This window comes from Rhopilema esculentum, chromosome 4, assembly GCF_057945365.1.
Source record: "Rhopilema esculentum isolate cy_ngs chromosome 4, ASM5794536v1, whole genome shotgun sequence".
Classification (NCBI taxonomy): Eukaryota; Metazoa; Cnidaria; class Scyphozoa; order Rhizostomeae; family Rhizostomatidae; genus Rhopilema; species Rhopilema esculentum.
In genome coordinates this window covers 3,922,700-3,935,175 of record NC_142818.1, presented here as the reverse complement: position 1 = coordinate 3,935,175, position 12,476 = coordinate 3,922,700, and the positions used below count along the sequence as shown (strand labels likewise).

General features: G+C 37.1%; 2 protein-coding genes across 4 annotated transcripts in view; one reads left to right on the top strand and one right to left on the bottom strand.

Moving 5' to 3' along the window:
- Positions 1 to 12,476, bottom strand: part of LOC135691017 (uncharacterized protein F21D5.5) — a 99,554-nt gene that overhangs the window by 61,824 nt on the left and 25,254 nt on the right. Inside the window, exons 18-19 of one of the 3 annotated variants that reach the window (XM_089114008.1) lie at positions 11,933 to 11,984; positions 3,528 to 3,670 (exon numbers count right to left, since the gene is read on the bottom strand). The exons of the other annotated variants lie outside the window; for them this stretch is intronic. Coding sequence (XP_088970134.1) covers positions 3,548 to 3,670; positions 11,933 to 11,984 — 175 coding nt within the window. The 3' untranslated portion in view covers positions 3,528 to 3,547. The remainder of the gene's footprint in view (positions 1 to 3,527; positions 3,671 to 11,932; positions 11,985 to 12,476) is intronic. 3 annotated transcript variants of the gene reach the window in all.
- Positions 4,396 to 12,174, top strand: LOC135691016 (uncharacterized). Its single transcript, XM_065208732.2, has 2 exons — positions 4,396 to 5,195; positions 5,708 to 12,174. The coding sequence occupies exon 2, from the start codon at positions 5,741 to 5,743 to the stop codon at positions 10,373 to 10,375; it is 4,635 nt and encodes a 1,544-aa protein (XP_065064804.2). The 5' UTR covers positions 4,396 to 5,195; positions 5,708 to 5,740; the 3' UTR covers positions 10,376 to 12,174.

The window sequence follows — 12,476 nt, the reverse complement described above, 5'->3', positions numbered from 1 at the left end:
CGCATAAATGGGAGCAAAGCCATTCATTTCATGAAAAATTAAATCGGAGCTACCAGGAAGTAGCCTTTGCTCCAGACCGCTAACTTTCAAGTAGCCGGGCCAAGCTTTATGAATTAGTGTGGTGGAATTACGATTTTACATGGAAAAAAATAATAAAAAGCTGTAATTTGGCACATAGGTTCCATACTATGTGGTTTTAGCAACATTAAAATTTTGAACCACTACTGATCAGTGCGCCATTATGGTATTTGCCCAAATAAGGAATTCCCAATGTCCAATTGATGGGGCTTTTTTTCTGGTCATTTCCAACATAGTATAGAACATATGTGCCAAATTACAGCTTTATATTATTTTTATCCGGGTTAGACCGTTTTTATATCTAATTCAACTTCACTAAACGACTCCCGGGCCCCGAGCTGGCTTTCAACGGCCCAGGAGACAAACCTCTGTCTCTATATTATGTCGAAGGTGAAAGGGACAAGCCTTTGTTTATGTAAATAGGAGGAAAATTGATTATTATTTAGCATCAAGAAATTAAAATTGGCGTCAAGAAATTGAAAATGAAGGGAAAATGTCCAGGAGGCTACTTTTAAGCGAAGTGAGCAGAAATTTTTGGGACCAACCCATTAATATACATTTCAGAATATTTTTTGGTCTCATTTCCTTACAATCGTTTAAAATTCAGCCCACAGCGCCTTTTTGGTGCCGCCCATGTGATAGCAAGGACATTTTTAATTTCTTATTTTACAAAAAGGCAAGTGCCACCACACCGTTTGCTTATTTCAAACTTCTTAAAAGCAAACAGAAGCATGGAATTCATCTTTGCATTGACGTAAAGAATAACACACGGTTAAAAAATAATTACTCAACCGCTATGAGGATGAGCCCTGTTGAAACATCTTTAACCTCAAAAGAAACCACATTTAATTCCCGAAGTTCTGGTGACGTTTAAAGCAAGGGGAGTAACAAAACTTTTAAAGCCAATAGAATTAAACGCTTTTGAATTGATGGCTTAAATAATTTTTTTGCACCCTGACCCTGTCCCATAAAAAGTGTGCCAATTTACAGAGCACTTAGGCAAAAATATACCCGATCTCGTGATATTTACGAAAATGTAGCTTAAACATGCTCATTCTAAAACCTCTAAAAACAGAGTAATCTGTTCTCACATATTTCTTCCTCGCAGATTTTCTTACCCTGAGTGCCAGAGTCTCCATTATTTAGTCTAAAGGGTATAGTTTGAAACTACCGTAAAAGCTCTATTAAGTCCCCCCCTCTTTATTAAGCCCCCTCTCTATTAAGTCCCCTCTCTACCAAGTCCCCTCTTATCAAGCAAGAACTTTAAATAAGCCCCTCCTTTCTATTAAGCCCCACCCCCTCTTTAGCCTTCGATGTCAAACATAGAAAGCATGCGCATTTAGTTGGTGTGGTGATGATAAGATCGTGTGCATTAAATACGGCCTATGTAAAGACTTACTTGTGCTACTTAGTAGTCAGTCAAAATTTGTTTTGAAGATGTCAAAGGGTTTTCATTTAATCCTGGTGATGTTGATGAAGATGAGGACCTTATAATTGATTAATAAAGCTTTCGAAGCTGCTAGCAAAGTTTTTTGAGAACATCTGTATGACATTTTCTTAACAAAAAATGGCCAAGGGCATTTTTAAAACATTTTTTGCTTCAAATCTTCAATCAGCCCCCTCTCTTTAATAAGCCCCCTCTCTTTTAAGCCCCCCTTCTAGGAATGGAGAAAATGAATAAGCCTCCCGGGGGCTTAATAGAGCTTTTACGGTAGTCACAGAAATATTTCCTTCCCCTCCTCTGCATTCACTCATTTTTGCCACCGCAGCCGTCTACAATACTTTTCCCCCGGATTCACGAGGCCAGGGGCGGCGCCCGCCCTTAATGGATAATGAAGGGGTGGGATGGACAATGAAGGGGTGGAGCTGATAAAGGGGTCTGGGTTAGAAACCGATGCAACACCGTACGAGAAATCGCGCTCGTTATTGATAACCAAGTTTGACAAATTTTGAAACCCTCAATAGAAGAGTTAAATCGCATAGGCAAAGATTTACACACATAAAAGCTAATAACATAAAAGCTAATTTCAGAGTGGTATGTTTTAGCAATCAATGGTTTCGAACTTATTAACGAGACTCCTTTGCCTATTACATCTGCCATATCTCGATCGATGCTTATTTGAACAAGGTTTCCCAACCTTTCGCCAGACATTGAGGCTCAAAGGAGATGCAGCTACAACAGGTGGGGCTGCAACTATACTATCCTTACAGCTTAAAAAAGTTTGGGTAAAAGTTTTAAAGTTAATTATTGCCAAAAACCTTTAACAAGGAAAGAAGGCAAGGATAGAAGGAAGGCAAGGAAGGAAGGAAGACCACACTCTGAGAACCAACTGTTTAGCACGAAAAATCTGTGTTTTATAGATCATCTTCATTTTAGTTTCTCACTATTTAGGGAACTGATGATCCAACACACCATTCTCAATGTCAGCTTACAACTGAATAAGAACCGTAACTGACCATCAAATGAAAAAAGTTCTAATCGCAGAGAAGGAAACTTACATCCCCCTATGTTTTTAATGCAGTTTTGGAAAATTACAAAATCGATTTTTTAAAAAAGTAGGGTGGACATGTCCACCCCAGTCCACCCAATGGCGCCGCCCCTGCACAAGGCTCTGGTACCCAGGGTAAAATTATCTTGATTTCGATGCCCTGTCCTAACATTTTGAGGCCTTTCATAATACCCTGCCCAACAACTTCTATAGGAAAAGGATACCCTTTTCCGTGGCAAATCCAATCAGGTCAAGTATGGGAGAACTTGTTTCTCATAGAGAGGTTCTTTTAAAAACAATTAGTGTATCGAATAAAGAAATTAAATGGACATCCGTTGTTACATGAAAAAAGACATGGAGATAGTTTGGTTACAAGACGGCAACAATTTCCTTAAAGACCCAAGTAAAAACGTATCATGGTTACTAGAGTCTCTATTATTTAGTCTAGCAATATAATTAGAAACTCGTCCAAGTTATTTTTTGAGCAAAGACAGGCTTGCCCCCCCCCCTTCAATATTTCACCAAGTGCCCGCACCTGTTTATATCTTAGACAGGCTCTACAGAATAACTCAAGCTCGTTGTGATGAAGTGGTTGTTTCCTTTAGACTGAGCGGAGCCCCGATGCTTGCATATGTAAATTACTTGCATTGAAACACCAAATATCAATAACTCTAGTCCTTTGTAATATTGTATCACTTCTGTTACACAATATTACAACTTCCGCTTATCCCCCCTAAAAGTTTCTAGCCTAAATAAATATTATACAAGTCATATGAAAAACAAACTTCCTTTGATACGTCATTTTGAAGAAAACTAACGTTTCAAAGTTGATTGTTGAATTTGACCATGTTTGCAAGGTTTGATGCAAATGTTTCAAAACTGTGGCAGTCGCTGTAGCACGTAGCAGCTACAGGCAATACAAGCCAAACGCATTTAACAGTTATTGTGAATCATACTCACCCGGTCTTCCAGATGTCATTTCAATATTCAAACATAAAAGTGTTGCAGTTGCCATCAAAGCAAACAAGGCAGCCATCTTGTCTTCCTTGCCTTTTTACCTCGTTTAGTTCGGCAATGTGTAACACCACAAACCTAAAATACGACTGGACAAAATAACAGCTTTTTTATTTTTAAATCTTTTTTCAAGCTGTTATCAAATATTTCCCCAATACAATGGTATATGTCACCTTAGGTCATCAAAGCCGCAAAACCGTACATAAGACTGTGAAATGACTAGGACTGTAAAGCCGCTGCAAAGCCTTGATCAAACACCTTGTTATTTCCTTGTCCATAAATCTACTCTCGAACTCTAGAGAGTATTTATAGTTTTAACAATAATCGTTTAAGAAATAGCATAAATATCCAACAGCAACCAGTGTCTGATAAAAAGAACAACCAAAATTGTCAATCACTTTAAAAAATCTTAAGGATTTTGACAATACAGAAATGAGGATAAAAATAAGGGCTATATAGATATGATTACCCCCGTATTATGCTGATCTACGTAGTGCAAAGAAATGTCTTACGTCTTACAGAAGGAGAACTTGATTTTTGTTGTTGCCCAAAAAACAAGCAAAAAACGGCAGCGATGATATGCTGGGTGTACGAAATCTGGCCAACAGCAAGAAAACTTCAAAAGAGCACGTAAGGGCATGTTAGATAAAGTAAAGAGGCAGGCCAACGCTTCAAAATAGATATGCCATTAAGGGTTATTTGTCGAACTTTGTACGCAACTAGAGCCCTATTAACATTACACAGACTGACTCGGGTTTGCCCCGGGGCTAAATTAACCCGGTTTACTTTATGGTAGGGTACAGTCAAGTTAAAATGGATCCGTCGTGGATTAAACTAACCCGCCTCTTATGGTGGGTTGGAATAAAACCATTCCGGGTTAGTTTGACAATTTGTAGTCTATATGCGAACCTGGGGCGAATCCTGGTTTGTTTTTGCGATGAGCATGCGCACTCGTGCTAAGAACTAAAACGGCGCCAAGCAAGGTAAGGCTCTCTCAATCATTTCATACTGCTCATGTATGTATAATGAGAATTTTGATGTGTGTCAACGGATTCGGTTGTTTTGAAGTGGTTCATGAAGTCTAGAACCATGAAAAAATTACAGTAACTTGATGGAGAAAAGAGTCTGTGCTCATGTGACCCAGGCTGATGTGGCTGTACCTCAACCAATTTGTTTCAAAGTTCACTGATGTTGCAAATTTAGAGGTTTTACTTGATACTTATCAAGTAAATTGGATCAAAGTCAAAGTAATCAATTAATAAACTCTATTAACTACGTTTCCGTAGAGAACACTGCTGCATACCACTACTTCAACGTGCTGTCGTTGTATCATTATGACGCAACGACTTTCGACCTGCAGGAAAACGTTAATGTGTAGGGTAGCATTTGCTATACAAAACAGGTGTTTCTCAAACCAGACAGGTCATTGTATACAGCAATAGGTTCCGTCCATTCACATTGCATTCAAAAGAGATGGGGGAAGGAGGAAAACATTCAACTAAATGACATATTTATGGCGTTTATTGGTGTTGTTAGATTGACAATTTGCAAAAACGCCCAAACAATGTTAACTTACTAATGTGTAAGCAGAGTCCAAGGCTTCAAGTTTACAAGGTCAGTGGTTTTTGTTTTATACCTAAGCGGGTCTTGCAAGCAACCTGACGAAGTTTCCAATGGTAGAGCATTAGGCTAACGGAGTAGAAAGTTTATCTATCAAATTAAAAAAAAGAGCAGGATTGCAGTAAATGAAAGTGTTAATAACAGTTTAGCATTTATCTTCAGCTTCAAATCTGATCAAGAGTTGATAAAATAGAAAAGAACGATTTCAATGAAGGACAGCAAAGATGCTGAAGGGTATCGAAGAATAAACACGGATGTATAATTACGAGATACCAGTGTCTATATCGAATTGATTTTCTTACGACCAGATTGATTAAACTTCGTAGCAGGGCCTTCGACTGGCAGCCAAGTCTCTTTGATCATTGCAGCTGATTGTTAGAGGAATAAACTAGGACTTTTGCAGTCTACTAATGCTACATTCTGATGCGAATTTATTCGGTTATTCAGATCAGCGTACGGTGATATAATATACAAGAATTAACCATGGCTTTCACTTATGTTTTTAGGCCTAAGAAACGGTTAAGCTCCTGTTATCAAATATGCGTCGTGGAAATGATGAATTTAACAGGGAAGATTCATTCACGTCAGTGACTTCGGCTTCATCTGAATCTAGCGTGGAGGTTATAGAGAGCAGCAAGAAACGAACCTGGAAGACATTTTTCAAAATGGGCCAAAAGAATACACATGAAAGTACAACAGACAGCAGACAAGGGTCAGCAAAAGGTAATCCAACTTCTAAGAAAAATAAAGACGCAAAACTAGGCGAAAGTGATAAGCCCAAAAAGGATGAATTGCGAGGAAAAAATGAAGACGAATTTGTCGACGTTCTTGAGAGTGATGGAGAAGAAGCAGAAACTGGAGGCTCAGAGGAGAAGAGTGAGAACAAAAGCCCTCCTATCAAGTTCAAACTGACGTCATTAATGGCGGACTCGGATTCTGAAGAATATGAGGAGACTCAAGATACAAGACAAAATGATAAGATGCATATAGAGAGGATGAGAAAATCAATCAAAAGAAATTTAGCTATGCCGCTTGTGCTGAGCTCTGATGATGATTATGACCAACCAGAAGAAGTTGAAAACAGCTCGAGAGGGTATACAAGTAAAGATGCTGTGCTAAACTGGAGAAGACTGGTGGATAAAATGCTCCAAAACAAAGATCACAAAGAAGAAAGAGAAGATAATGAAAATAAAGGCGAAAAAAAACTACGGGCGTTAAAGAACTGGAGGACACTGGCTGCAAATTTGAAGGACACGTCTGATTTATTCACTTCAAAAGCATTAAAGGAGATTCTTAGCAGAGAACATATGGCGGAAAGTTATGATGACGTCAATTCACCCACAGGGAGTTCGATGGAAGGTGACAATGAAATAAATTCAAGAGCCATAGAAAACTGGCAACTTCTTGCTTCTAAAGTTATGGATAAAGCAAATCCAGTAACGAGCTTTAAGAAATTTATTCGAAAAGAAAGTTTTGGTAACGATTACTTTTCTGGTGAATTGAAGGAAGAAATGAACGAAAGGACGTTGAAGAATTGGGAGAAATTAGTATCTGGCTTGCTGGAAGGAATAAAAGAAACTACCTTAGCAGGAACACTGTTAAAAGAAAAATTCAATAGTGTAATGGAGGATAATGCTGAAGAAATTTATTCTGATGGGGATGATAGTGAATTAAGTGGAACAGAAATGAGCAATAGCGCAACTGAAAACTGGAGAAGGATTTTGAGCAAAATAACAGTTGGCTCTGGAAATATTGCAGAGTTTGTAAAGCAAATAACAGCGGGGTCCTTTGACGAGAAAACAGCAGATAAAAATGACAGTCAGCTCAGCATAGAAATTGTGAGAAAATGGGAAAAGATTGTGTGTAAGCTACTTGAAAAATATGAAGACAAGTTTCCAGACATTAAAAAGTTCGCGGAGGGATATGCACTTCACAAAAGGGGTTCAAATGATGAAAGTGAAAGCATCTATGGAGAATCATCTAGTACAAATGATGGGCTAAAGAGGCCAGTTAGAAACTGGAAGAAGTTGGCTGCTAAGATACTTGATAAAGACAAGAGAGAGCTAGGAGGTGTAAAAACAGCACTCAGCATGTTGGGAAATGGTAAAAGAAATATCGGGGAAGAGCGTAATAGCAGTAATTCAGACAGTAGCAGTGTGGAGGAAGTTCCACAAAGAGTCGTAACTCACTGGGAAAGCCTGGTCAAGAACTGCCTGACAAAGTATAATGGAAAAAGTTATGCAAGGAAGATTTTTGAGCAACTTGAAGAGAAAAGATCGAAGCTTTCAGAGGGAAACAATGAGGTGAACAGCAGAGCTATGCAGCATTGGAAAAGGATTAGAATTAAAATGCTTCAGAGAAACAAGGGTGAAATGAAAACAGTTGCTGTGATATTAAGTGATATTGTAAAAAAGGAAGAAGATTCTCTAGAAAAAATGAGCAACGGAGTAAATAGAAAAGATAGCAAAAATGAAATGACACACAGCGAAAGAACAAGACAGGCAGAGAATAACTGGAGGGAGTTGACAAGAGCAGTTTTGGAAGCAAGCGAAAGAAAACCGCAAAATATTCGCGAAACTCTTGCAGGAAGGCTAAAAGAACAGCAGAAAGAAAATGGTGATAAAAGAGATGAAAAAAGGACTTTAGAAAACTGGAAAAAGTTGACTAAAGCAATTTTGGAAGCAAGTGAGAAAAAACCGCAAAATATTCGCGAAACTCTTGCAGGAAGACTAAAAGAACAGCAGAAAGAAAGTGATGATAAAGGAGATGAAAAAAGGGCTTTGGAAAACTGGAAAACGTTGACTAAAGCAATTTTGGAAGCAAGTGAGAAAAAACCGCGAAATATGCGTGAAACTCTTGCAGAACGCTTGAACGAGCAGCAGAAAGAAAGTGGTGATAAAAGAGATGAAAAAAGTACTTTAGAAAACTGGAAAAAGTTGACTAAAGCAATTTTGGAAGCAAGTGAGAAAAAACCGCAAAATATTCGTGAAACTCTTGCAGAACGCTTGAACGAGCAGCAAAAAAGAAGTAGCAATGAAGAAGAAAAAAACAGGGCTTTGGAAAACTGGCGAAAGTTAGGTGACAAATTGAAAGGAAGGGATTTAGGGAAGAAATCTGTTTATGAGGTTTTGAAAGGTAAAATAGATTCAGATGGATTCAGAGAAAAAGAAGACATTGAAATAAAAGAGAAGAGTGAAAATGATGAGAAAGATAGAGGCAATGGAGGCTCAAGAGCTGAGCGAAATTGGAAAAAGTTGTTGTCAAATGTTTTGGCACTATTGAAAACTAAAGAGACTTTTTCACTTTTTCAACTTAATTTGGATGATTTGGGATATGACGTCTGCTATGGGTGCAAAAATAAATACGAATTCCCAATTCTTCTGTCTTGTTCACATACGTTCTGCAGAGATTGTATAACAAGGTTTATAGATGACAGTGACGGGGAGATATTTGGCTGCCCTCTGTGTGGAGCCCGAAACGTGCTATCTGAGAAAGATGAAGAGCTGTTTTGTCCAAATTTCGTTATTCTAAAGAAAATGCTAAAAGACAAATGTGGAGATGACGGTTGCCGGTATTGTGGTAAAGAGATAAAGTCACAACTTATTTGCCACCAATGTGCTGAACGGTATTGCAAGAAATGTGCAGATAGACACATGAAATATGAGTCAAACAAACACCACACATTATCAGAGGTTGACTCTACAGAAAACATAGAAAATATGCAAAGGAAATATTATTGTTTGAAGCATCCAGAAGAAGAGCTTAGTAATTATTGTTTAGACTGTGACGTGTCGATCTGTCCGAAATGTGCGAAGAAAAAGCACAAACGGGTTAATCACGACTGCGGGGCTGTCAGCGAAGCAGCCATGGCTGGAAGGAAAATAGTACGGGATGCAGCAAAGAGGCTTGAGGGAGAGCATGATTATGAATCGGAGCTATTAAAAATTGAGAAAATGCAGCAAGGGGTTGATGTAGAGTTGGCTGAGATGCGTCAGGAAATAAAAGCAAATATAGAGAGGTTGATTGCAAAATTAAGAGAACGCGAGACTCAATTATATAAAGATGTTGAGGAAAAACACAGGATTACGTACGAGGCACTATCAGAGCGCCGACAAAGTGTTGAAGCTGCAATGCTTCAAAAAGATAACTTGAATGACTTTTTGAAAGAGCTTAAAAATCATCAAAATGGTGTTGAGATGCTTCAAATGCAAGCTACAATAAGTGAAAGGATGAGCGAAATTCTTGATTTGCAAACATCAGAATTCCTTGACATTGATTACGATTTCGTTTTTCGTCCCCAAAATCACAAGATAGAAAATAAAATAGAAAAGTATGGTCGGATAGATATTTTGGACAGAAAAAGTGGTGGAGAGATATTCATTGAAAGAATTGATGATGAAAAATTGGTGGAGGGTGAGTTTCGAGAGAAGAAGAATGATGAAAAATATGGCGAATCGGACAGGCATGCTGAGCGATTGCAATCATGGTCACCGACAAGTAGAGTAAATACGGAAAGAATAACAAAAGAAAATGAAACTCCTGTGAGTGGAAGGTTTTCTGATGAAGAAAATGAAGTTGACCAGCACAGAGACAAACCTCGGCCAAGAACAAAGGCCAACAGAAAAATAGAAAAAGAAACGGAGGATGTCCCTGTAAGCACCAAAACAGGAACATCCAAGGAACGATTAACAAGTAATTATGAAGAGATAAAACAAACGACTTATGAATTTGAAGGCACAAGAACGCCACCATATGAAGGATTCACGCAGCTTACAACAGAAAGGGGTGAACGGATTAATGTATTGAAATATGGCGTAAAAGATTATAAAAACAAAACATGCGATGTTCAGTTACGCATGATATGCCCTGATCAAAGTATTGTTTCTGCACACGTGGCAGAGAATGCTGATGGCACATTTACAGTATTCTTCTGTCCTGATGTTAAGCGAGATTTTAACTGTTTTATTGCTATAGGAGGGAAGGATTTCAAAAGGGAGTACAAAATTTTGAACTTTTATGGAGATTTTCAAGGTATGAAAAGCAAGGAAATAGACCTAGCCTGCAGAGCAATGAGTCTTTTACGATGGCACATCACCCCAGGGTTACTTGAAGCCAAAAATGGAAAAATCAGGAGATCAAAGAAATTCTTTCGAATAGTAGGGACACATAGGTAAAAACATTAAACATATTTTGCAAGATGGTAGCTATTTTTCTAATTTTGTAAATTTTAAATATATTTCAAACTCTAGCTACTTATGAAGTTTGTCGACGGTAACTTAAGCAAATGAAATAAAGATATTGGCAAAATAGTAAACAGAAAGAAAGGGAAAACAGCGTCAAAAGAAAAATGAAATGGCAATCTCCCAGCCACGGCAAAATACGAATTGAATCTCGAAAAAATTGCAGAAAAAACAAAATACGGTTTTTAGCTTTAAACCGGGTATTTTAACCAACAAAGTTCAGTCCTAACGTTGATAAAAGTTACGAGGAGTAGTTAATAAGTGACAGACCCAAAAATTGACATAAATTAAAATATTTGATGCAAAATTTAGATCAACTAATGATACACCAGGTCAATGTATTTGAAGTGTTGTTGCTTTGGTCAAACTTTCAAATTAAAAAATCCAGACTTTATTACAATAAAAAGAGAATGCGAATGAAAAGTGCACATAAATTTGCAAATTTTTGACATTTTTAAGCAATACCAAAAGTTGCCTGGCTGACAAGTTTAAGAAGATTTCAGAATCTCGGGAATACATCCCTTTTCTAGCTCAAAAGAAAACAGGGAAAATGCATTTTATAATTATTAAATCAAATCAAATAGTTATTGGCAAAGTTGACGGTAAATTGGCATTTTGTACCATTTTTGATGATTTTTATAAATTTTGTTAGTTTTAGTTGAGAATTGTTGAAATGATATGAAAAGTAAAAGTAGACCAATAAAAGTGTCGTTTCTTTTGCTGAGAGAATATCTTCAAAGTATGTGCTGAATCATTGCACATACAGGGTTTGGTTTTGTCTGACATATGATAGAAATTTTGTCAATTCAAGAGAGGTGTTGCTGCATATAGAGGTACTTATATTCCAGATCTTGACGAACGTCACAATTACTCTATGCAAGCTATTGCAAATAATTTCAATCATTTTCACGTGCTGTACATGAGCTTTAAAAAAGCTATAGGTCTTCACTTTTTAGTACGATCAGCTGTCTGTAACTATTTATCAGATACATAGATTTTGACAACCCTCTAACTTGCTTTTTTAATTTTCATGACAGATTTTACCATTGAATAGCCAAGAATTCAGTAATTTCCTTTAGGATATGCATTGTGAAGAAGAAAACCTAAAGAAAAGTTGGTCGTAACTTTTCCAATCAAGGATCAATCTGGGATCAATCCAAGATTAATCTGGGATCACTATACGGATTGTTGTGTTCCTTTAGCATCGCCTACTGGTATATCAAGCCAAAGAGGCTCATTAGCCAAATTGCTGTGTGTGCAGGATTACTGCCCAATCGGGACTATTTTATTCGATATTGCACAGAATATCCAATCTACTTGAAGTATAACAATGAATGAGGCAGATAAGAATATTTGTGAGTGACTCCGATAAACAAAAATCCAATTTTTAGAGAGTTTCCACGATTAAATAAAAGTCTTATTCGAAGTCTAAAGGAATTGAAAATAGAGCTGCTCTAAGGTTTTGTCAGTAAAGTTTGGTACAAAGTTCACCTTGACAACTTCCTCAAATCCTTCGTTTACATCAGGTTCTTGGAAGGAGCTCCTAAATTGAAAATATAAACTTGTGTATAACATCCAAAAACGATTGAAAAAAATTAAAAAAAAAACCATATCTATTACATCGGATTTAATTAAAAATGTAAAACACAAAGCAAGGGATGACATTTCTGGGATAAGAAGATCCCTTTTTCATTATTATTATTTTTAATTCCTTGATTTAAAGTTGGCAGTTAAAAATATATAGCTTACAGGCTAATTAAGGTCAACTTATTAAACAAAATACATACATATCTTCAGGGTCACACCCTGAAGTCTAATTAGTGCATTTAAATGAAATTTTCAATTAATTCCACCATCTGAAAAATTTGAATAAAGGTGAAAATAATTTCGTTTCTTATCTAAATTTTTATGAAGAGAATTATGTTTTGCTTAGTGGTGCAATAACACATCTTTACTCTTTCAATAGAGTCTGGTTTACTTTGCTGAGGGCAAAACTTGGACAAAGCAGAATAGAGCCAAAACCCAAAGGCTAATA